This window comes from Tauraco erythrolophus, chromosome 2 (genome assembly GCF_009769465.1).
Source record: "Tauraco erythrolophus isolate bTauEry1 chromosome 2, bTauEry1.pri, whole genome shotgun sequence".
Lineage (NCBI taxonomy): Eukaryota > Metazoa > Chordata > Aves > Musophagiformes > Musophagidae > Tauraco > Tauraco erythrolophus.
The window spans coordinates 131,228,211-131,253,177 of record NC_141466.1 but is presented as its reverse complement, the minus strand read 5'-3'; the positions used below and the strand labels follow the sequence as shown (position 1 = coordinate 131,253,177).

Sequence of the window (24,967 nt, the reverse complement as noted above, 5' to 3'; positions counted from 1 at the left end):
GAGGTCAGCTGGTTGCTTGACAAGATTTAAAAGCAGAACATTGTTACATAGACATCAGATACAACGAAGCTCATGTGCATTTCTAAAAGTTCATTTAATGTTGACGTAGCCAGCCAGGAATAATACATGTCCTTTAGTGTTAACGTATTCAAATGTATTTTAAAATCCTGGATCCCAGGAAGTTGTCTGTTCAACTTCTTTTTCTTCATAACAGATAATTTTGTCTCCAATGGTGAATTCTATATACTCATCCAAACTCAATCCACAATCCATACCCGTTTTTATTACCTGGACATCATCTTTATGATGCTTCAGTGATGATAAAGATCCTACAAAGAGAAAGTGGATCAACAAGAGACAGCCCACTAAGATGAGAGCATGGAAGTGTGTTGGTTTGCCCCTCTTACAGAATTCATGTTTCACCTTGTAGCTACAAAGCGAATGCAAGAAAATGTAGGGATTGTGAGCCCTGGCAGCTAACAAATGTCAGATATTGGTCCTTTTCAGCAGGTAAATCCTGTGATGCTTCTGCTTTCCTACCAAAGCTGGCAGTTAGAAAGAAGTCTGGGTCACAGTACAGTGACATTTCACAGCTTTTCTCTAGTTGGAGCAGCTCCATCCTAAATCGCATCAGATGCATATGTTTTGCTCTTAACTTCACAGGGAACCAGCAGTGCGTAATATTAAACACAAATACACGTTTTGTGGCAATTACACTTACCTTTCCAAATAACGTCCCCGTTACGGATTAACTTAAACTTCATTTTTTTGTCTAGCAGCCCCTTCTGTACTCTGCATCCAGCTACTGGAATTTTGTTTTTTCCTACTGTTACAGAGAAAATGTCGAGAACAGAAGCTTCCCCTAAAAGAGAAAAGTAAAGTTGTATGGATTAAACGAGAATAACGAACTGGCAATAAATAAAAACAAGCTACACTCTTCCACTTACCAGGCTTTGTAACAAAAGAGAAAAGCAGCTACAGAGGAATATCAAATATTTGATACAATAGGAATGCTTCACTGGAGAATAAACTTGAGGCCGCAACATGAAGCAAAAATTTGAACAGTCAATGAAAACTCACCTATTGTATTCTCCACCACAGACGGGGGTAGTCTGCTACTGAGCTCGTCTTTCAAGTCTTCTATAAGTTTGTAGATGATATTGTGAAGCTTAATTTTTACTCCCTTTTTAGCAGCCAGCCGTTTAATACTTTCGTTGGCTTTCACACTGAATCCAAATACAACACCTGGTAAATAGAACAATCGGCAGCTGATGACTACAGGAGATCACTCTTTAAATAGTAAGTGAAAGCGTCTGCTGTGTCTATTCTGTAATGCTGAACTTGCAGCACAGGGTAGAATTAGCAGTCAGCAATACAAAACTCAACATTTTGCTACTGTTTCCCTTTTAAGGAGGGACCATTTACTTCTCCCACTATTGCACATAACTGCTCCTAACCCTGAATCAAAACAAGCGGCTCAGAAAAGGCCTCTCACAAAGCTCCCTGATGACAGAGCTGGAGGTATCCAAGCAGAAACTAATGTTTACACACAGCTCACCAGAGCTCATAAAGGACAAGGACACCCCATTTTTGGGCTGGAAAAAGTTTGTCCAAATGAAGCTGGAAGTGAACTAAATCATTCTGAACCACCTGTGCACTATGGCAGTTCCCATGACCCCACACCTTCTGCAGCAGGTGAGAATTACGGGGCATGAAAAGGAAAAACTACTGACACGGTCCTTCCAATGACCTCCCCGAGCAAAAGGAAATTCTTCTGTACACTGCTTCTCTGGCTCTGCCCTGCCAGATTGAGCATCATAAAACCTGAGTGAAGAGTCAGAGTTTAACCTCCATCCAACTGCTGGCATGAGCTTGTTAAGAGTCCCCCCATTTTCATGACTGCTAGCCTTCCCCACCTGCACTCCTGTTTGTTAAAGGAAACGTTTTTACAATCCATGGAAGTTTACCTTATTGATGCTGCTAATTATTGAGAAAACTAAACCAGAACAGGTCCTACCCATTTCAGTAAAGAGTTTGTACCAATTGTAAGTTAATTTTTAAACATACACTCACCATTAAACGCTTCAGCAAGATTTATATCAGTTTCACTGATATCTCCCATTCCGAAATGAATGACATCCAATTTGCATTCACCGTCAGCATCATAGCTGTCCAGAATGTTCAAAATAGCTTCAACAGATCCATCCACATCCCCTGCGTGTGTAAAAGGAAGTACTGCTGGCTTTGTACACATCAAAGAAATGCTGGAGAACTAAGAGAGCACTGTGCAACACAGAGTCTTGACATCTTTCATTCTTACTGTATTTTCACTAGTATGTTAAAACACAACAAGCCTATTAATTTTAAAATGAACTGAATAAATGCAAGAAGATCAGAGGTTCCTCATCCGCTGTCATTTTCAGGTCAAGTTTGCGTAGTTTTTCAGCTACTACCATCACTGCTTGTGTACTGCTAAATGTGAGGTCAAACCAAGTTCCTCCTGTCCCACTGTAACTAATGCATTATTGTTCTCGTCCTCCATTTTGCTGATGCAGTACTGCTGCTCACATAGCCTGTATTTTTTTTTTCAATATATATTTTTTTTAGTTACATATGTTTATATGTGCACTTGTATGGGTTTTACTCAGGAGTTCCTGAGTAATAGGGTTGGGCTCATAAATTTTCCTGTTGCTCTGGCCCTGCTGGAAGTGCATCCTTCCAACCACAGGATGTTTTCTGATACTCCTCCTCTTAATGAGAGGAGTTCAATAATCTGTTCAGTTTTAAACTTCTGGTAACAGAAATTTTTAGTATTTTAGAGCTATGCTTCAGACTGAGCACCTGAGAAGCACAAAACCAATGGAGCAGTAACAAAACACGACAGCACCTTTAACAATGACCGATAGCACATTCTTGTCCACCTCTGTTCTCTCTTTAGGCCTTGAAAACATTAGATGCTTATTGGCCTTGTACAGCACCGCCTTCCTCTGCCTCCAGGTCAGATGGGCTAGCTTCTCTTGCTTCTCCTTATATTCCATCCTGTGTTCTTTTTGCTTTGCTTCAATAATTTCCACATCCCTTTTCATCCTCTCCTGCTGTTCCACGTAGGTTCTCCAAGCCACAACTTCATGCGCCCTTTGCTGGCAGGAGGAGACAGAAACATTACCTTCCAAAGCACCGCATCGGAAAACTCCACATTAACGCAATTCCATCCTTCTGCATCTTCTCTACAGGCTCGCTCATTTTCTTTCATATTTAACAACAGATTTTGCTGCAAGGATGGCAGAGAACGAGCACAGTAGCTTCCTCCCTGGGCCACTATGACAAGATGACTCAAGGCCCATCTCTGCATTGCGGAAGAGAATAAATTACTGTTCATTTTTCCATGAAAAATGGTATTTGTCCAGCTCTCACAACACCTATTTCAAGCTACATTTTATGCATATTATTTTGTCAGAAACTCGTTCTCTTGTTCTAAAATTAAAATACTGATACCATCAAGTACTGGATTGTTCTCCAGGCAAGGTGATAGTGTGATTATATAAAAAAGACAAAAGTCTTCTGTGCCTTTAGAAAGGGAACACGTTAAAACACATCCCACATTACCCCAGCAGCAGCCACTCAGGACTGCAGTCATTGCAAACAAAGTATGGACAAAGGCAAGATGACCACGAGAAGCAAAAGCATGAACCAAAGGTGGCTCGTCTTTAATTCCACCTTGCTCAGGTCTCTTAATACTCATGCTCAGCCTTTGTCTTTCATCATATTATCCAGGTTATTTAGAATGAAAGCTATCACTTATGTTTTACTCAGCCCCTTCCCATCTACCTTACTGCAGTTTAAGTTTTCCATTAAACCGTTCTTTCTGTACCTCAGATTCTACTTCAAGGATTTCCTCTCCTGCTGAAGGGACGTCCTTCCAGCCCATGATTTCCACTGGGATGCCTGGAGAGGCTGCATCTACAGCTTTGCCATTCTCATCGAACATGAAACGCACTTTTGCCCAGGTCTTCCCTGCAACCAGAACACAGCCTTTTCTCAGAGTTCCTCTTTGGACGATGGCTGTGGTAACTGGACTAGTGAAGAGCAGAGGAGAAAAACAACAGACAAAATTAAAGTGACTCTTCTCCCCATTGTCACGGTCAGCATAAGCAAGCAAACACAAAACATACTTGTGATCAATCACAGGCAGAATATTCCTGCAAGGCATTTTATTAGACTGCTAATAAAATTTTAGAGTGCCTTGCAAAAAGCCTCAAACCTGTCCTGTACTCTTTTCATTTCTACAGATCAATACAAAATCTGGCATTTGTGAAATCAGCAACAGACTGATTTTACTCATTAAAAACCCCAAACCTCAACGACTTTCTAGAATTCAGTTCATTTTTCAAGAGGGCAGAACACATCTTGTTTACAGAGAATACGCAAAAACACTGAGATATTTAAAAGAGTAAAACGTCATGTTACGCACAATTCGCCAAAAATTGTGTATGCATTATATTACGGCAATTAACTTCATCATTCCTCCTTTTTAATGACGTTTCAAAAAATACATCTGTTCTAGCATTTTAAACTACTCCTGTGCTTAAAGGATTTCATTTCAGTCATATGATGAATTTTGCCCTATCAGGTTATAACTTCTTTTTCAGTTATGCTGTAGAATAACATTTCAATGCTTTAGTTACAAACACTGCAAAGAAACTGCTACAGTTTTATCAGCAACAAGGAGTTCAATGTTAAACACAAACACTGAGGTACAAACTACCTGAACAGCCTCTCTGCACTGCTCCAAATGGCTTCCTTAAAGCTGCAGAAGCATGGATCACTCACCCTTTCCCTTTGTCTTTGCGAGACTCAATTACAGTCCCCTCCACCAGACCTGTGGAATCCGCCTTCAGTTCTAGCATCTCTGCTAAAGCAACAGTTGCTTCGGCTAAAACCATGAGGTTTTCACCCTGCAGAAAACCACACACACAAAAAATGTAAAGTTATAGAGGGAGCGCCAAGTGCCCAGTTAAACTAAGATCCGAAGTTGAAATCTTAGCGCCAAATTCCCCTGTTGGATTCAGAATTTCTCACCGTGCAACACAGTCCAACAGCACAGAGCCCTTTGCCTTCAAGGCAAGATGGCACTAAAGTAATCAACTATGAAGACCACAGTACTGCCAGTCCAGAAGGCACAAAACATCAGGACAGCCAGTTTCCTTGCTTCTCTGTTCATAGCATCCAAGTTACAAATGCATAAAAAGACCTTGCAATATTCTGCTACAAGTATATGAGGAGTGCAAATTAAAACCAAAACAATACAAAACAAAAAATCCAACCCAAAGACACAAAACACCAGAACAACCAACACGAAATTTGCTATCTACCACACAATCAAGACTCCAGGACATCAAAGAGACAAAACTGTTGCTCTATTTCCTCTTTTTTCCCTTTGTTCTAATCACATTTTATTTTTGAGAACAGACACAACGAGCTAGCTGTCAGTGAGCGGATCCAGATGTACAGGAATCAGCGCAACAACGTGCGCTACAGAGCTGAATGGAGAAGCCATTTTTACGTATGCCTATTTTTAAGTGTAAGAGCATGACTTCTCAAGGTCTTGAACTTGCCTGAAATTTTAGAAAATTATTTGGGATGCGTTTAGAAAGACAGCAATAAGCCTAAGATACCGCTGCATCAGTTCGGACAAAGCTGCTTTGGCCACCACAAAACTAAAAGTACTAAAGTTCAGATTTTAGTTCAGTTTTTAGCTACCACTTGTTTGCAAGGATGAGATGGTAAATCTTGTAAGAGCACTACAAAACTATGTTCCTGTGATTAGGCATGTGTTATGAAAATATTTATTTACCCTGATCTGAATTTCTCCCTTCACGCACAGCATTATCACCACCCTTGATAGTGTAGTCATTTAATACAATGAGCAAATATATGAGGAAACAGCAGTTAGGATGAACTTTAAAAACATCTGCTAAATTTCCAGAAGTAAAAGGAGTTATTATTGCTCACTTGAAGGTCTGAGCCTCAAAATACAATAGGAGTATATTTCAAATAATTCTGCTGAGAGCCAGCAGCACTTAGGTCACAGTAAGGTGTCAAACACCTGGAAGACAAACACTTATTTTGCAGCTGCCAAACAAAACTGCATCTGTATGCACACGTTAGACACCCATTTTTTCCACCAAAACTTTACCTTGAGTGCAGAAATATTGACAGCTTGAACATCACCTCCAAACTCTTCACAGACTACATCGTGAGCCAGCAATTCCTTCTTTACTCTTTCAGGATCAGCTTCAGGCTTGTCGCATTTATTAATGGCGAGGATAAGAGGAACTAAAAAGAGAACAAATGAACTCGTTACCCATCTAACCAAAACTCACTGCTACTAGCACAACTGCAGTAAAAGGTTAGAGCAGGTTATGACCACTTAGAACAAATCATCTCACTTGGTGCATGTTCCCTGAGCAGTCATTGAGATCTGAGCTACCATAAATAAGCCAGAGGAGTTATCCTAGTAGGGAAGGGGAAAAAAAACCAACAATAAACCTGCCCCCACCACCCTAGGAGTGCTTTTCTCGTAACCCTTCAAGTCCTGCAAAAATATTAGTATTTTAATATCTTTATGTATTATTGCAACATTCAGTATATTTTCAAACACCTTCCCAGGGGAGAAGGAATGGAGCTACTACAGTTACTTCCCAAGTTCTGTGGATTCCGATTCAAGGAGCTTCTTTTGAGAGGGGAATAAACGTCTGCAAGGGACTCATCATTTGAGCTGCACATATTAACTTTGTGTACTGGGCTTGCCATTCACTTCAGAGTTAACACCATACCTCCTGCATTTTTAGCATGCTGGATGGATTCTATAGTTTGTTGCATCACTCCATCTTCTGCTGCTATGACCAGTATGACGATGTCGGTAACGTGGGTCCCTCTTGCTCGCATGGCTGAAAAAGCTGCGTGTCCAGGAGTATCAAGAAAAGTTATCTTTTCCCCAGAAGGCAAATGCACTGTGAACACACACATATAGTTCATTTTAAAACTGACATTTCACATAGCTTTATTTGACTTACTGTAGATCAAGCATCACTCCTTTGAGAACTTTTTAAATAATAATGACATATTTTAGGCAGACAGATAATTCTTGGCATGGAGGTCGAAGGTGTTTTTAACTCCTCAGGAAACAAAAAGTGTCCTGGGATCTTTCATAATCCGAAAAAGTCTAAATATAACCTCAACCGTGCAGACAATCCACATCAAAGTTCCATCCTCATAGTTACTACAGTTATCACAAGTTATGATTTCCTTTTTCTCTGCTCACACATAAACTGTTTATGTTGCAACGTTTTTCCCCAGTGAACTGGCAGCAAGTCAGCCCGTTACGCTAAGACGGAGAGCAAACCGTTCTGTACACAGGCATGTACACTTGAATCCTACCAAGAAAAGCACCAATGTGCTGCGTGATGCCTCCTGCTTCCATTGATGCCACTTGAGTTTTCCGTAGGCTGTCAAGTAAGGTTGTTTTCCCATGATCAACGTGACCCAATATAGTGACAACCGGGGGCCGCGGGGTGAGTACAGCTGGGTCTGCAGGAGGCCTACAATTAAAACAAAAACATGTTTTATAAACACCAAAAAAAGCTCACTGAGCAACATTCACGCCCGCTACGGCTACCAAAGAGCCATTTCCTAGAACTCACTGATGAGCAGGTGAGCCTAGATGCTTCCTGCTGTGATCACAAATCCCAGCTACACCACCCAGTTCGCCCTCTTCATCTCCCTGCTGCATCACTTAATACAGTAATTCAGTATATCAAAGAGGAATTGGCTTTTCTTCAGAAAACGGCGTAGAAAAAGCTCACTTAAATCTAATCTGAGTATCAGTTTTATGGCCAAAGATATCAAAACAGTAAACTTTATCTTGTAAATATTATCAGATTGTGACCGTATCAGGCATTACCAACATACCATCAGAACAAAGAAAACACAGCATATGAAAAACACTTGCAGAAGCAAATAGGATGAAAAGAGCCAAAAAGAACAGTTCACCATTTACCTTTTCACAGCATCTGTGTTTTCTCTTTCTTTTTCCTCTTTCAGTTTTGCTGATTTATACTTCATGCCTGATTTTTTGACAATTAGCTTGATATGGTCTTCATCTAAGATGGAATCTGGTTCTAGTGAATCAAGGTTAATGTCTGTGTAGAGCAGCGCTTCATAAATATGATCTGTAGAAAAGACAAAGACATTTAACAACTACATCCACAAAAACACGGGGGACAAAAAAAACCCCTCTTCACACAGTTTAAGACTTTCTCATTGGCAGTTTTTATTGTGCTAGTAAGTTTCATTCACAAAGCATTTTTCCTTTAGTTAGATTTACCTAAAAGTTCCTGTTACGCTACATACTTGTGGAGAACTTGATTCAGAAAGATTTGGTGAAAACGGCTGCCTCATTAAATGCTACAATCTTATTTTTCACTCAGATTTTCACAGCTTACTTTTCTATTAACCCCTAAGAAGAAAACAACTGAAACTCCTCCAAACCAAATAGCAAAGACATGATTCAAGGAGGAAGGAAATTTGATAAATCTGTTCATATGCCACTTTCTTTGGTAGTAGAAACACAGAATATATTGCCAAAAATCGTTACATGCCAACCTAAGTACCATCACAAATCTATCTCAGAAATGCCCAGCAAGACATGACAGACTTTACTGTTTCTCTCCTCATTCTGTGAGGGCAGTTTGCCAGAAAAAGTACCCAGCTGGATAAAAAGAGATTGGAGATTGGTATTACACAGGTATGGAATTACTTCACCTGCCAATAGTCAAAACATGCTAATAACCCCCCTAAAACATGGTTGAAAACTGCTCAAGCTGAGCCACTACACAACCAGGAATGGTTCACAGCATTAAAACAACAAACCTGCTTCTGTATCCCAGTTGTTAGGACAGTCACCTAATGAGAGGCGTGTTTCCAGACAGGTCCTGCCTGCTCCCAGTTAATCAAATGACTGGTTTAAGGAAATACATATCCAATATTAAATCCAAGATCCCTGCTCCCAGGGCTGGTTTACAGGCTGAAGCTCTTTTGTGCCTTCTCTCTTTAGCCACGAATTCTTTCCTCAGAGACTCAACTTCAACAAACCAGGGTGCAACGTTTTTCCTTCCACAGTGATTTGGCACTTGGGGAACACAGTCAAAAGGAGCAGCCTATGTGGACCTGAAGCCCTCCTGCTGGAGACGGAAGAAAGTCCTGGCTTCTTCACATTGAAGTGTCTTGCCTGGTAATGTGGATGGCCCGACCTTTTTTTCTCGTCAGTCCCCCACTGCATCCACCAACATTTTCTTTGGTATGGGTACAATCTGCCTTGCTGAGGGAGGGATTAGTGACCACTAACTAATGCCACTGCAGACATCTTTGCCTCTACCACCCATGGAAGTGGCACGATACATTTTAACTTTTGTGCTTCATGCCAAGAACAGAGCAGGCTCTCACCTACGTCTTTACCCATGGCTCGTGCAAGTTCCTCAACAGTCATCTTCTGCCTTATCTCCACTTCACCTTTGGCCAGTGGTATCTTCTTTTTCTTCTTTTTTGTCTCCTACATGGAATTAGACATGTATATAGGAACACATAGCTGGCATAAACTAAGAAATAATAAAAACAATATTCAAAATGCAATAGTCTCAAGCCATATGATGTAAACACATCTTTTTGACTGCAATACTAATGAGTTGTAATAATGAATCACTTAATGCATCATACTGAGTATTTAAGATGTATAGCACACTACACTTCATCTTTTTTCATTTTTAGTTGCTCAAAACAAGGAAAAAAATCAACAAAATAATTTTCACTTTTGTTTGTAATAATTTCCTCTTTCCTCTGCAAGATTCATGGTGCTTCTGGTATAAGCACTTTAAGTCATTATTTGAGAGGGAGTCACAAAATAGTCATACATTCAATACGTTTTGTCTTATAACAACTTCTCTATATTCATTAATAAAGCTCCCTTTTTGTGTAATCAAAATGCTCAAACTGAGCTCTTGTACTTTGAAATTTCACATAAAACCAGAGATTATTGGATTTTGTTAATTACCTCCTTTGTAGCTAGATGTCTGTGTGGCACTAAGGCAATATGGATTAACTTGTCTTTTTGCCAGGACTCTGGATACAGAAGAACGGAGCACACGGGACGTGCAGATGACTGCACAGGCTTCCATTGTGCTCTGTTAACTTTTCTGTCCGAGAGAGTACGCAGCTGTCTGCAAGCACCACGTAACTGGACCAGATTCTCAAACTTTAGTATCAACCCTCGATTCATTTCCTCACTGAAAATACAAAGGACACATTGAAATCAGTCTCAAAGCTGAAAGATACTCTTTCTTATGATAATATGGACAGGAACACAAGGCACTAATGTTATGTTTCAAACCAGGGTTTTTAATGCTGGAAAGTTGAACTATTTGGTAACTGTTTGAGTTTTTCAGTTTCCTTAAGTCACCTCTGCTATCCCATTACAGACACACAGATCTACTAATATCATCACAGCTTTTCAGTTTCCTTAAGTCACCTTCTCTGCTACCCCATTGCAGACACACAGCTCTACTAATATCATCACAGCTTACAAATCTTTCGCCTGTCTCCACCGATCTTTAATATAAACCACTAATATCCCCAGTTCAGGTTCTTTGACACTACCTAGAAAAAAAGAGAGACATCTGCACTCCTCGTGCTATTCTGACAGTGATGCAGGTGCAACCTACCTCCCTAAGCCAGTAAAATACATCTGCAAAATGCTGCTTGCATGTGCGTATACCACTGCTAAAGGACTACAGCACTGCAGTAACACCAGCGTTGTCACACGGACAGAGACATTATTTGAGGCCAAGCTCTGGCTCAGCAATTAAGCTCTCCAAGACGCTTCTGTCAGATCACCCCGCATCTTGCTTCAACCACCTTAACACTGGCTGGAGCCATTCCGGCTGTCCTGTACATCAGCCTCTTCGAACCTCTTGTTCGCAGAACGGAACCGCTGCCTGTGCATCACAAATCGCCTGTTCTGCCCGTCCGCTCGGCGATGCCATCCCCTGCGCCGCGTCCTCTCTCAGACACGGCGCGGTACCATCTTTGCGCGGCTCCGAACGAGCCAAACGCTCCCGATTCCTCTCACAAATTCCCGCGCTCCCTTTAAACACTGCCCTGTATCCGGATCCCTGCAGGAAGCGAGCAGACGACAATTTAACCAGCCAAAAACTACTTTTTTTTTTTTTTTTTTCTTTCCCATAAAGAGAACTTTAATTAGCTCCGACTGTTCTTACGCTCACCGGTTCGGCTAGCACCGCACAGAGGCGATCAGCCCACACGGCCTTTCGCCTCACAAACCGCCTGCGGCCGCGGGGCGCACGAACAGCCGCCTCAGCACCCGCCTCCCCCTGCTGCGAGCGGGACTGCACCGCACCGCCGCGCCGCACGCTGCGAGGCCGCCGAGCTCCCGCGACCTGCCGGCCACAGCCCCCCGCCGCCCCGGCCGCCCCGCTGAGGGGGCCCCACGCGCGCCCCCCCGCCCTCCCTGCCTGCGCCGGGCGAGCCGCTCTCTGCGCATGCGCTGAGCGGCGCGAGGGCACCGCGCCGGCGCAGTGGCCGTGGCGGCGGGCTGCCGGGGCGGGGGCGGGGCTTCCCTCACGGGAGGCGGGCGATGCCCTCACGGGGGGCGGGAGATCCTCTCACGGGAGCCGGGAGATCCCCTCACGGGAGCCGGCACATCCCCTCACAGGAGGTGGGAGTTCCCCTCACGGGAGCCGGCAGATGCCCTCACGGGAGGCGGGAAATGCCTTCACGGGAAGCGGGAGATCCCCTCACGGGAGCCGGGAGATCCTCTCACGGGTGCCGGCACATCCTCTCACGGGAGGCGGGATTTCCCCTCACGGAAGCCGGCAGATCCCCTCACGGGAGGCGGGCGGTCCCGTCACAGGGCGGAGGCGGTGGGTGGCGATAGCGCCAAAAGCGCTGGTGACCGTTTTTCAGCCGTCTTATCTTCATCTCAGGGTTTTGATATTTGTTTTGTTTTCAAATACATATACGCGCATTTAAATTCGAGTTTTGTGCTGCCTACCAGGAGGTACTGGCTTTTCTTGGCACCCACCTCCAATCTAAAGCTTTGAACATGGCGGATTTTTTTCAAGTTCTCTCTAGTTTGGCACCTCTAAGGTAATATCACTTCATAGACTAGGGAGAAAAATCTAAGAGAAAGTTCTGTGAGTGTTTTTTGAAAAATCCTTAATGTTCCCTCGTTAATGGTGTTTGTAAAACCCAGAGATGGTACCAGGTTACTCCTATGACACCCTCCAGCCTTGGGGTCTGCCTGGGACACGCCGCTTTCACGGCCATCTCCGTCAGGGGGCTGCAAGCTGCGTGTTACGAGTAATAACTGCTATTTCCGCTGCGTATCTTTGAGCTGTGTACTTTACACGCTTTGCCTGTAATGTGGGACGTGTGGTAGCTCACACAGGTGCTTTTCCACGTGCTTGCAGTAGGCAGTAGCTATGTCTTTTGTTGCCCTCAGTGTCTGCTGCAAGTATTTGCTCGTTTATGACGCTGAGTATTGACAAAAAAACATGTCCTGGACTTCAGAGGCACCGTCTGCTGATGAATGTGCCAGGTACTAACAGACAGATTAAAACGTACAGGGCCCTCAAGGGGTTCTCCAAATGTACAACGGGAAAAATAATCTCAAAAATAAAATCCTGTAAAAAAAGCTTAAATATCAAAGGTTGTACAAAGGACATTAAATGCAGTCTGTGTTCCTGCACAGGGAGGCAAATCAGGCAGAAAGTTGGTGCAAGCACGCGGAGACCATGGAGCTGCCAGCCCGCACGCCGAGGGCAGCGCGTCCTTCACGCCATGGGACTCGCTGGGGCGTCTGGGACTGACCTGAAAAACGGTTTTATTTGAAAGATAAATTTAGCATGTGAAACAGTCACCAGGGTTTACTGCAAATCTGCTTTTTTTGAGTTGATCTTCCATTGGATGCTGCCTGGAAATCTTGCTACGCGCTGCTGTAAGGCTCTGGGAATTAGCGTGGGATCATATTTTACCCACATGTCTTTTAACCACAGTTCCATACTGGTTTAATTTAAAGCTGTGTTGTAAGTTGCTCGTTTTTCTGAAGGGCAAACTGAAAACAAATAGTTTCTGATGTCATAGGTCAGGACGATGGTTTGGGTTATAGGAACATTTTCCACTCGACTATGTGGCCATTAATGTTTGGCTTTGTCCCTTAGTTGCAATTCTTGACTATTATTGGTTGCCTTTAAAAAAAACCCCACATTTGATTACACAGTTAATATTTTTTAGTGTATATTATTAACTAAATAGTTTACCTTATTTTGATTTTCCTAGCTCTGAATTAACTTCCCTATTTAGCAGCGTTTTCAGCACAACTACACAGGCAACGAGCACGCACCTGCAATTACCGTGAGCGCCACGTATGACAAATTTCATCGGTTTATATTTTGAGACAAATACCTGTTTTTAAACCAGCATTTGAACCAAATGCAGTTCACACCGGATGTGAAAGCCTGGTGTATATCAAAGCAACGCATCGTTCTAACGCCATTACACCCAGGTCTGAAGCTCGGGGCTTTTTTTCCTTATCGAAACTGCAAATTTTTTCCATTTACAGCCGCTGACCGAGCTACCTCGGCAGGGACGGAAGAGGCGGAGGCTCGTACCGGAGCCGGAGCGCGATGGCGGCGGCCCCGGAGCTGCGGGAGACGCTGGCGGAGCGGCTGCGGGACTTGGGCATCGCCACGGTCACCGCCGAGCACCCCGAGGTAGGGGCCGCCGTCGCTCCCCCCAGTCCCTTCGGAGCAGGCTGCGCGGGCCGCGCTGCCCCGTGGCATCCTCCGGATTGTTTTTAAATCAGGAAATGGAATTCTGCATACGGAGAGGCCAGAACGAGCTACAGGGCGTGTTCAGGCATATGTGGGTTTTTAGCATAATGAGCATAGAAAGCATCAGACTTTTCGCTAAAAGTTTGGGTTTTTTTTTTAATTTTTCGCTAAATAGACCCACAGATGCTGGGCCGTGAAGGAGGTTTTTGGGCTGTTTTGAACTCTGCTGCGGGTTGTTCCCTCTCTCTGTTTCTGTCCCCCAGATGGCCCCTTTCTCCTCTAGTTCCGCGGCAGTTTCAGGAGCTAAAGGCCATCCAGTTCTTCACCATGAAATCACCAGCGTCTAGGATGCTTTCCAGACTTTTTCCTCACTCCCAGTTAAAAGCGCACGCACTGCATCACTCCAGTCTAGCTGGTGGACCCACAAAAAGGGAGTGCTGTCAGGGCTGCCTTTCTTGCATTTTTAAAGTGTGATATTCTTGCAGCGTGCATGAGACACAAGTGATTGGGACAGCATGCAGGAACAATATGTCACATTTTATTTGTGTTCTCTTAAAATTTCTTCATAAAAGAGTACAGTTTTTAGGCTGAGTTAACATTCAGTATTTTCAAACTGTTTAACAAAAGATACCCTGCCAGTACGCGACTCAAAGTCTGATGGGATAGAGTCTCACACTACACTGATCATGTTTTTCAGGTGTTCACTGTTGAAGAAATGATGCCCCATGTCCAGCACATGAAAGGGGGTCACAGTAAAAACCTTTTCCTTAAAGACAAAAAGAAGAAAGGGTTCTGGCTGGTGACTGTTCTGCACGACAGGCAAATCAATCTGAACGACCTCGCTAAAAAACTGGGTGTTGGAAGTGGAAACCTGAGGTTTGCTGATGCAAGCGCCATGTTGGAAAAGCTAAAAGTGGGCCAGGGCTGCGCGACACCCCTCGCCCTCTTCTGTGACCAGGGAGACGTGAGGTTTGTGCTGGATGCCGGCTTTCTGGAAGGTGGCCACGAAAAGGTGTATTTTCATCCAATGACAAATTCTGCAACCATGGGCTTAAGCCCCGACGACTTCCTGAAGTTTGTGAGATCAACAGGCCATGATCCCATCATCATACGTTTCGATGAAGGCAATAACTAGATGAAGTTCACTTTTCTGTTACTTGGCATGGATTTTTGTAGAGCAGAACTGGTGAAGGTCTCATTACAAACAAAATTTGAAAAAACAGGCTTACTCCTATTGTGTAAGTTTATATTGTATCATCCGGTGAGAAAAAATACTGTCTTTGGGTTATTAAGAGTTTAACAGAATGTTTTTAAAAAGACAAGACATGTTTGCAATCTACCACTGAGTAACCAGTAAGTAGAAAAGGCATTATTTGAATATACTGTTTATTAATAAAATGGAGAAAACTGGAACTTTGTGGTAAACGTGAAGGTTTAAACTTAACATCATTAAGAAATAACAAATTAACTTAGAAGTTCTAAAATACTTGTCGGTACACACAGGACAGGGATGTCCAAATTGTGTACCTGTACCCGATTTATCTGCTACTACACGTTGCTTTCTTTTTATTATTTTTACTTAGAAAAAAGCCCAACTTCGCTACACTACAAAAATGCATTTGATTGTCTACGGTTTTAGTTGCATTTTCACTTTCACGGTATCCTCCCCTTGGGAAATGTTGGGAAGTCTGGGAATCGCCATTTCTTGAGCTGATTGATCCAGAAATGGCCGCACACGAGGGAGCCACCTCTGCCAGCAGACACGGCGGGGTGTGAACCCCAGGACCAGCCCCTCTCCTGGCAGAAGGAACAGTGTCACTGCAGGTTCCTGACCAGGTCTACTATGTCCTGGTGACACCTGGGAGGACAGGTGAGTTAACCTCAGCAGAGGCTGATCTGGCTTTCACTAGACGATAGATATTTCGTATAGAAAAGTATTACTATCACAAGGACAAGACCAGAACAGTCTCGACATGAAATTTCTAATCTAATTCCTTCTCCTCTCCTGTCCGTATGAATAAACCCCCTTCCAACAGATGTTGTGTTGAAGAGAGAAGCAGCAAACTCCACAAAGTCCAGTAAACATCCTGCGGCAACGAGAACCCACCCAAAACCCGACGCTGGCAACAGTGAAAGTGAGGGACAGAATCTGAAAATGAGGGGAAAAGGGCTTTTGAACACAGCCTAAGGAAAGAGTGTCATGTACGGACTGCGCCTAAAGGCGAGCGACGGCATGAACGAGAGTCGGGACAGAATGGAATAAAGCACACGAAGGGTGAAGAAAAACCACCTAAAAGGACCAGTGACCTTCAACGACTATTTGCTGCTGCACCACACTGAAGGATGCAACGCTCACAGGGATAATGGGAACACTTCAAAAGAAACACAAGGCAAAAAATCAGCCATTTTGACTCAGTTTCACTCTGGATGGCCAAGCCAGTTCTAGGAGAACATCAACATTGGTGTGTCTGGCAGGTGTTTCCTATTAAAGAAGTGAAATCTTTAATTCTACAGAACGAACTACCATGAACTGAGTAAGAAAAATCATGTTCTAGGGCAAGGCCAGTTACTTCACGAAGATCCTTACCACGGTTTCCTTCCCTTCTGAAGGATGTGGCAAGGACTGGAACTTAACGACCGAGTGCTTCATGACACTCAGAAAGACACAAACCACCCCCGTCTATCACGGCAGTCTCAAATGGGGAAGGAGTGACCTAAAAACATTGAACGACTAGAAACCTACAGTAAGAGCCACCAGAAAGGCATCCAGATCTTGTATTTGTTGTTCATTAGAAGACTGACAGGGACATCTGATGTTTGGGAATACTGGGCTGGTCAGTGACCTACCTGGAGAACTCGGGATTGGCACACGCGTTCCTAAAACAGGCAGATACTAAGATACAGTCTTGGGTGTCTTGGAAAGGAAAATTTCTTACCCTCTGCCTGCTGCTCACTCTCCCTTCCCTTTAAGGTTTCTTCTTTGTGGTACCCCAAAATGCTCTATCACTTAAAAAAAAAAAAAAATCAGAGTAAAGTTGACTTGTCAAATTTTTTTAATCCAGAAAGCTTTAAACGTGGAAAGTTCTTTTAAAGACACGTGTGCAACAGCAGTTTGCTGTGCTTCGCGGATCTGAAAATCTGAACTACCTAAAACCCACCTTCGTCCTCAGAAGAGATGGACTTGTCTCAGCAAAAATCAAAGCTTCAAATACTGCATTTGGCAAATCTGTAATGATTTCTTTTTGTATTTACTTAGGAAATTAGTGTCTTTTTTTTCCCCTCCCCAAATAATATCAAAATAACGTATAGTTAAAAGCTACAGAGGTCTAAGCAAATAAACACCACAAAACAAACTGCACACTGTCCAGAAAAATTCTGCTACAGTTTTATCGGTTTCTTTCCGGAAGAAATATTCACTGAACACATCACCAACTGACCACAACGCCGTTACTCAACACCAACATCATCCTTCCAGTAACATCGGTTTCCAGAAAAAGTGTGTATAAACGTACACACAACATCAGAATAAAAATTATTTGGTTTGGCATTTTAATAACATCATTAATAAATGTATACAATGGCAAACATTACAAAAATCAATATGTAAAGGACATTACAGTTTTAAATAAGAGCTTTTTGTTTCACACCCAGGTACATTCCTTTAAGGCAGTTTTATTAATATCAAAGCATTATTTACATATATGTTATCTAACTCTAGAAATCCTACACAAGCTCCTCTGCTGAGGCTGCATCATGTCTTGGAAAAAGTTTAGAAATCATACGTGTTGGGAATGCTACTAAATCCTCGGCAGACTATCAGAAAAGGAAATAAAAATCAGACATTGGCTAGTGCTACAACCTCTTTCGTGACCTTGAACTAGCAGTGACAGATTTGGCAACTCTTGCAGAAAAAAGCGGTGTACTCCCGTCGTAGGCTGTCCAACAGCTGCTGTGTCCTTCCCCTGGGAGTTCCTGTTTCAGAAAACATGAAGCGGCTCCCAAATTAAATTTCCGGTTTTATTTTATTTTAACTTTTAAGAGCACAGACTGGAAAGATTAAGAAAGGAAAAAGAAAACAATTCGAAAACCATCGGAGTGTGGAGAACCTCCTGACTGCTCTGAAACTTCTCTGCAAAAGAAAGTGTTGGGAGAAGCAGATTCTGATCTCTTAAAGGCAGACGGATCCCTGGTGCTGCTTTCGGCTGATTTAGCAAATACAGCCCCAAATCCCACTCTGGCCTCGTACCGATGGAGACAAAGCGGGTCAAAACCTGCTTCCGCTGGCACCGACAGGCATTAGCCAGGACCTGGGCACCCAAACCTGACCGACATGGGGTGAATTCTGCCCCCAAACTCCTGCTGACTCTCCTCTACCAGGAAACGTTGCTCAGGTTTCTGGATGAGGGGGGCTCACTTCTAACACACGTTACCGGTTCCGTGGTAATGGTGAAGTTTGGGACTACCCCCTGGCTGCGACCGCACACATGCTTTAGGCGGCGTAACAACACGCAAAAAGCAAGTGCGGAAGTCGTGACGGGAAATCTCGGACAACTTAATGAAGACAGAAAAGAGCTGAGCTTATAAATAAAACATCAGGAGACACCTGGGTGACGACAACGCCACAGCCGTGCGTAGCGAGGGCAGGTTACTCCTCTGAGAAGCACGTGCCACGCAGGCACGGCAACATACCGCTCTTCCCTAATTCCCAGGGTCTCGGAGAATCTACCTGGATGCACACGGCTGCTGCGAACACAAACAGCGTCTGGCGCCGCGGTTTCCATCTGCTGATTCACGACACGCATGTTCCGTTAAAAACAGTGACGCTAATGAACGGTCGGGGTTGAACGGTCTGAAACGCATCGGTCCTGTCAGAGAGAGAATTGGACCCTGAAACCAGCTTGGAAGTGTTGTAAGGGCTACCAGCATTCCGGATGCTGTACCTTTCCCTATGGAATTCCGTAAAGGCAACTCTTCCATCAGTCTCTACTCTTCTCTGCCTGCACTGCGGTGCAGGAACAGCACGGAAACCAGGTGTGACACCAGATCATTGGTGCTCAGAGGACTTTTCTCTGAGAGCACACCAGGGCTCTGCCTCAGGCGGTACCTGGGGAGAAACTCAGCTGTGCCCCGAGCTGCGAGTGCCTACAGGAACACACCAATGACCTGTGTTACGGGTACACGGGCTGCAACACGCTGCACCTCCTCTCACCACTGCCCATCCATCCCACCCACCCTTCTGGTGGCATCTCGTAGCTGTCACTGCACGGCTTGGAATGCCCCGAATCCTCAAAAACACCACAGCCATCAGTTACGACATGGGAAGTAATTCCAAATGCAGCTGAGATCTGGGCTTCAGATCACTCCTGGGATTGTTAACCTATGTTGATGCTCTGCAAAACTCACCATGCTTCCACTGAAACCAGTGACAATCTTGACACTAAGGACCAGAAACAGATGCTACTGTGAGCTGCTAATCAAAATAAATCCACGATTCTACTGAAATACCAGAAACATCTTCAGAGAAAGAATGGAAATTCTAGATGGTGGAAAGCTGCAAAACTCATCCTATTTTCACTCAAGAAATTTAAATTCTCTGTGAAAACAATCCCAGGCTGAACCAAGCGTTTATATTGTAAAAATAAAAATATCTAGTTTCGATCTGGATCTTGTAGCACATTTTATCATAAAAAGTATTTCAGGAGGCCACTACAGAAAAAAAGTAAGAAAATTTCCCCTTCTAAAGCTTATTGAACTTTACTCTTTTTCCCCTCTTTTGGACAAAATTTCAGGGAAATAAAAAAACTGACTTGCCAGTATGCTTTGGGATCCGAACTGCGTTCTCTCTCCAGTGAAAAACGGTTCTGTTCCCGCCGTCCTTTGTAAGTGGATAAAAGCCCTGAGCCTGAAGAACCGAGCCGCTGCCAAGCGGACGGAGCGGCAGCGCGGCTGATTCCCCGGCAGTCTGCGACCCTCACTCCGCACGTACGCCAGGCTCGCGTCGGCGTGGGCGAGGAGACAGCTGCAGGTGAAGGTGTCTGTGACACTAGGAGGTTACACAGTCAGCTCAACCCTTTACGACAGGAGATCGATTTGTAATAAAACAGAATTATAACAACTCGTTTTGGGTCTGCTCACAAATTCATGGACGCTTCCTTTGAGCTCTCTGCAAATGCTTTCAAGACAACAAATGTATGCAACCACGGAACGTACCAATAACATTTGTTGACTTTAATATAAACCAGTAATGAACAAAACGTTTCTTGCTAATAGAAGATAACCTTAAGGGGAACCGATTGTTAAATGCATATGATATTATTTACATTTTTCTTGCCATCAAGAAACCTCCTAAGCCACAATCAGCTCATGTCAAAAGACAAACAATTAAAAAAAAAAATTAGTCAATACACAAACATCGTAAGACAGTCTTATCGTGGAAATGCCATTTGTTGAAAACAGCCTTATATTAAAATAAAAGTTATAGAAAAACCATACCTGGCAGTTTCCTGTCAGAAACATCTGAACATATATATATGCAGAATAACTTGGGAATGTGAAAAACACAAACGACAAACAATGTCTATCGAATACGATTATCCCATGACTCCCACCTTTGTTAGTTATCAAACTTTTTCATGTATGTAAACAAATTTTTCTCTTGCAGTATGCAACAAAAATCAGCATAAACTTTTTTCAGAGCAATCCCATGCAGATTATGCTAACCAAGTAAGGCAGTGGAGTGCCAGTACGCTGTGAGGTTCTTGTATCTGTATGTACAGTCGATTTCAACAAAATAATACAGCATTTGTTTTAGATTTACAGAAGTAAATATAAACCTGCTAGTTATGGGGTTTTTGGCTAATTATTCGCAGAAGCTTAAGCAAATCAGTGGCTAATTTCATAAACAGAAGATGAAAGAAGTATTTTTTTTTTCCTGGAGTAATTCTTGAGACCTTAAAATTCTTGGTCCTCAGGGAGATGAGAACTGTCCTTTATTCAGTAGATCTTAACAGTGCAATGTGCAATAATTCCTAAGACCATCTACAAATTTTCGGCAGTAGACTCCAGTAGAGCTCCTTGATTCAAGGAAGGAAGGAAGGTAGGTAGGTAGGTTTTTATTTCTTGCCTGCTCTAGTCACGAAGAACGTAAAGAATTCCCTTAATTTTTAATAATGATTCCTACAGTTGCTGTCTTGTTACTTCAGATATAAAGGCTTCATACTGAGATACTGAAGGACACTTTTCTCTCTGCATTCAGTTGAAAGGTAGAAAGAGAAAAGAACATGAGAAAAGCTTAGAGCGTGGAAGTATAAAACACAGAGCAAAGTCACTAACAGAACTAACAGCACTAATAGCATGCACCAAGGATGTTTTCACAAAGTTAAGAGAAGGACAGAATGCCAAAGACAAGCTTTATAAAAAGGCAGTTTCCTTGTAGCATCGAATACTTTATACGTTTTGTTAAACTATTCTTTTACATTTATCTGTCCTTTTCTAAGGACTGACTTCAATATCACTTCTTAATGTGATTTCTTTGAACTTTCTTCTTCAAGAGATTTGAAAAAATAAAAATAAACGTCATTTTTTACAGGCAAAAGGCTAAATGGGATGAAGTTCCCCGCCTACACAGGCAAAATAACTGCTGTAAAACAATCTGTTCTGGCTTAACTAATAGGCAAGACAGAAGCCAGTGAAGCAAGCAGTATTTACATCTGGTTAATGCAGTGTGCACTTGTCCTTGTACGTAATGCTGTTAGTTTGTTGTAAATGAAATTAATCTCATTTACGTTTTGGGCAGGAAACTCACCACTTGGCCCACATCTCATGTAGTGGGTAATAGAATTAGGAGCTTTGTTGCTCCCTAGACCTGCTTTTTGAATTTCTGCTTTCTGGGATAGCTTCCACATCTGCAGAGAAAAGCATTTCATGTTATTCATTGTGTTTATCAGGACATGAAAAAAAAACCCTCATGCATTAAAATACATTCTACTTATTAGTAGAGCAAAAGGATCTATAAACACTTTTTTTTTTAGAGGAAAGGAGAGGAGAGGGATAGAAGAAACTCACTGGACATGCCTAATCAACTACACTCATTGAAATTAATCTTAGCATCTAGAAGAACTAGGTATTATTTTCAAAGCCACAATCCGATATACTTAACTTTTAGATACACTAACCCTAAGTTTCTGCCCATATGAAAAGGAATAAAAAAACCAATCAGATGTAATCAAGGCTGATTGAACCCGGCAGAGAACTTCACTCATCTTTGCGTTTTTTCCTTGCTCTACATTGACAGAAACGTTTGCAATCATTCTGCAAAACAGAAAATTATCTTTGCATGCAACAGCTCCAACGTGCACAGTGCGGTACCTCGATTTACTGCCCCTCAAAGCAAAGCGTCAAGCAAATTACTGAGCCTGAACCACAAACCCATTTCTGGCCAGCAGCCACGTGTTTAGTGCTTGTCATGACCATGCAAAGTGCCAACTTCTCGTTCCTAAGGGCAGCAGGGACCAAGGAATGGGCAAGTGGACCATCAGCCACCTGAACGGCCGAGGAGCAACAGTGATCGGGTCTGGAAGGAACTTCACAGATCCTTCACTAGCTGAGCACAGACTGAGGCATCCACATGTATGTACTGTTACATGCACAGAACACAAAGTGGAGGAAAAAATAATCCTCTGTACATGAGAACAGTTGTTTTCTTTCATATGTAATAAGCAAATGTTGACCAATTATTTTTTGGAGACATGAAGAAGTCTCTAGCAGCACGCTTTCCCTGCTGCAGCTGAACTCCGTGGAGCAAACCCAGGAGCACAGGAATTTTTAATCCTCAGAACTGAGATGTAATCAATTACAAATTTACAAAACGATGCAAACTAGCAGCTCGAGCTGGACAAGGTTAAACATCAGGCATCAATATTCACTATCGGATTTGGTTTGTAGAGAGACGAAACGATGCAAACTGAAGTGCCCTATGGGCAGTGGCTGGGGAAAAAAAAAAAAAAGTATTTTGTTGCCTTGCTAGCAAGTTTTAACTTCACTCTAGAGGGGTAACCTTTAAAATTTCTCTTTAGACCTCTTGGCCTTGCTCAGAATTCAATCAGGGTTCAGCGGCCACGCTGGAGAGTCGTAATAAACGTATCTGGAGACGGTACTGGTGTTTTTGTGTAGCTGTGACAGTCTGAGGAGCTACGTGAGACAGGGCTGGCAAAGGAGACGGCGGCACGCCGGAAAGCTGATCCCATGTGCCACCAACAGCAGCTGATCTGAACAGAGATACCACCTCTGGCTACAAACCGCGTTCTGCTCCCAACAAGCGTCTCGCTGCAAGACCCAAGCTTGCAATCGGTTAGCAAAGACACAGATACTGGTAGCACAGCATGAGTTCATAATGAGCACTCTCAGAACTAAGATTTTTGTAATTCCTTAAATAACTGGCAAAACATATTACGGACGCGTTGCTTCAGCTACCAGCACTGTTCAACTCGATCTAATTCAAACTCATCTACGGATTAATGGGAATGAGGCCAGATGACACGACCCAGGATCAGAACACTGACCTCGCTGCGTGAGAGTAAACGCGTATGAAATTAAGATTCTATTTCAGATTTGGGGTTGTTGGGGTTTTTTGAAGGTGACACAACTCTACAGGGGATACAGCAACACCCAACAGCACACTCTGAACAATGCTGAAGAGAAGTGAGGAACACCTCAGCACATAACAACGGACACCTGCAGACACAGGGAAGGGTGGCTGCTCCACATTTCCACACAGGAATTCTACCCTCCACAGAACGTCTCTGGAACACCTCATCTTCTCCCCTTGCTCCATTTCCCCACCTTGCCACGTCCCTGGAGCCCTGGAAAGGGCTGTGTATCCGCAGCACTTCCCAGCCCTCCCTGGTTGAACCCTAAGGAATTAAATTTCAACCCACACAGCAGTACCGTGACTGCCACAAAACTGCTGACAAAAAAAAGAAAAATTCAATTGTAAAAATCAGAATATGGCATTCATGAGTTGCAATATTTATCTTCGATTTAAAATATTTTTCTTCTAGATATATTTTCATTCAGGTTTTTTATAGCTTATGTAATTTTGGCCTACAATAACGGTCAGTGACTATTTCCTTTTGCAAAATGTGCCAATGTCTAAAGCCTCATGGAATTCAGCTGAAGTACAATATGATTTTAAACTCTGTTTATATTTACGATTAATAAGCTTCAAGCAACTACAGAGAGTGGCATACTAAGTAATTACTTTTCAACGTTTCTTTTTAGCTGGTCATCTGGAATTTAAGGAGTTATTGGCTTGAGCATTCCTATTCTATAATTTTGGAAGTAAACTTTTTGTTATTTTTTCTTTTATTTAACTATGTCAATTTAACATTTCTGCTATTTTGTTACACATCTTGTTTTCTATTGTATCAGTGTTACTTCTCTGAAGAAAAAATGAATTTCCACCGTAATCAATACAGGTTTTTATTACCACACACCACAAGGAGTCTCAGATAACTGTTATCTGACTCCTACTAAAGCCACACACTTCACCACATTTGTACACCAGACGTGGAAAGACAAAGCACAGAAAAGGGAAAAGGTGGAAAGGGTCATTTTTTCATTACAAGTGCTGCACATCATGTGGCTGTTCATCACCTCCTCATAAGAATTATCATTTTTGTTAGGGACTATAAATGGTCTTTGTATTTATGAATGCTCAAACATTTTAGTAAGTATGAACAGTAATTCAAATTTACTGTGCAAGCTACAGGCACTGAATTATCGGGCTATAACTTGTTCCTTGTGCAAAGTGCCACGACATGGCAGGAACGAAAAGGGCAAAACAGCAAAATCTCTCTAAATGTTTTTCATTAGTATCTCGTTCTTGAAAGAAGGGGAAAGAAATATTTTTACTCAAAATACATAATCCATGTGTTACTGATACACCTGAAAGCACGAGCACAACTGAAAAATACTGTCTTTGTCCTGGAAAGCGTGTTGTTCACTGTGCTGGTTTTGGCAATGCAGCATGCGGTCGCTTTAACATGCACTCGGTAACGGACAGG

The 24,967-nt window shown here is 42.8% G+C and overlaps 3 protein-coding genes across 6 annotated transcripts in view; 1 reads left to right on the top strand and 2 right to left on the bottom strand.

Moving 5' to 3' along the window:
* Positions 1 to 75: 75 nt before the first annotated feature.
* Positions 76 to 11,241, bottom strand: MTIF2 (mitochondrial translational initiation factor 2). 2 transcript variants are annotated; one of them, XM_086631147.1, is made up of 14 exons: positions 10,969 to 11,241; positions 10,109 to 10,340; positions 9,505 to 9,610; positions 8,060 to 8,231; positions 7,441 to 7,601; positions 6,837 to 7,013; positions 6,197 to 6,336; positions 4,831 to 4,955; positions 3,872 to 4,076; positions 2,888 to 3,140; positions 2,074 to 2,214; positions 1,081 to 1,245; positions 722 to 862; positions 76 to 329 (listed from the first exon to the last, which is right to left on the bottom strand). In XM_086631147.1, the coding sequence occupies exons 2-14, from the start codon at positions 10,331 to 10,333 to the stop codon at positions 160 to 162; spliced, it is 2,181 nt and encodes a 726-aa protein (XP_086487273.1). In that variant the 5' UTR covers positions 10,334 to 10,340; positions 10,969 to 11,241; the 3' UTR covers positions 76 to 159. The 2 variants fall into 2 exon arrangements, with proteins under 2 accessions (XP_086487273.1, XP_086487274.1); XM_086631148.1 differs by lacking the exons at positions 9,505 to 9,610; positions 10,109 to 10,340; positions 10,969 to 11,241 and adding an exon at positions 8,932 to 9,002.
* A 2,516-nt stretch (positions 11,242 to 13,757) lies between these two features.
* LOC104379794 (prolyl-tRNA synthetase associated domain-containing protein 1) lies at positions 13,758 to 15,234 on the top strand. The gene is made up of 2 exons (XM_009987141.2): positions 13,758 to 13,844; positions 14,602 to 15,234. Exons 1-2 carry the CDS (start codon positions 13,758 to 13,760, stop codon positions 15,037 to 15,039), a joined length of 525 nt encoding a protein of 174 aa, XP_009985443.2. The 3' UTR covers positions 15,040 to 15,234.
* Positions 15,235 to 21,743: 6,509 nt separating this feature from the next.
* The window catches only part of CCDC88A (coiled-coil and HOOK domain protein 88A), a 74,352-nt gene continuing 71,128 nt past the window's right edge, over positions 21,744 to 24,967 (bottom strand). For all 3 annotated transcript variants that reach the window (XM_086631905.1, XM_086631906.1, XM_009987142.2), the window contains one exon: positions 21,744 to 21,808. In XM_086631905.1, the coding sequence (XP_086488031.1) occupies positions 21,744 to 21,808 (65 nt within the window). The remainder of the gene's footprint in view (positions 21,809 to 24,967) is intronic.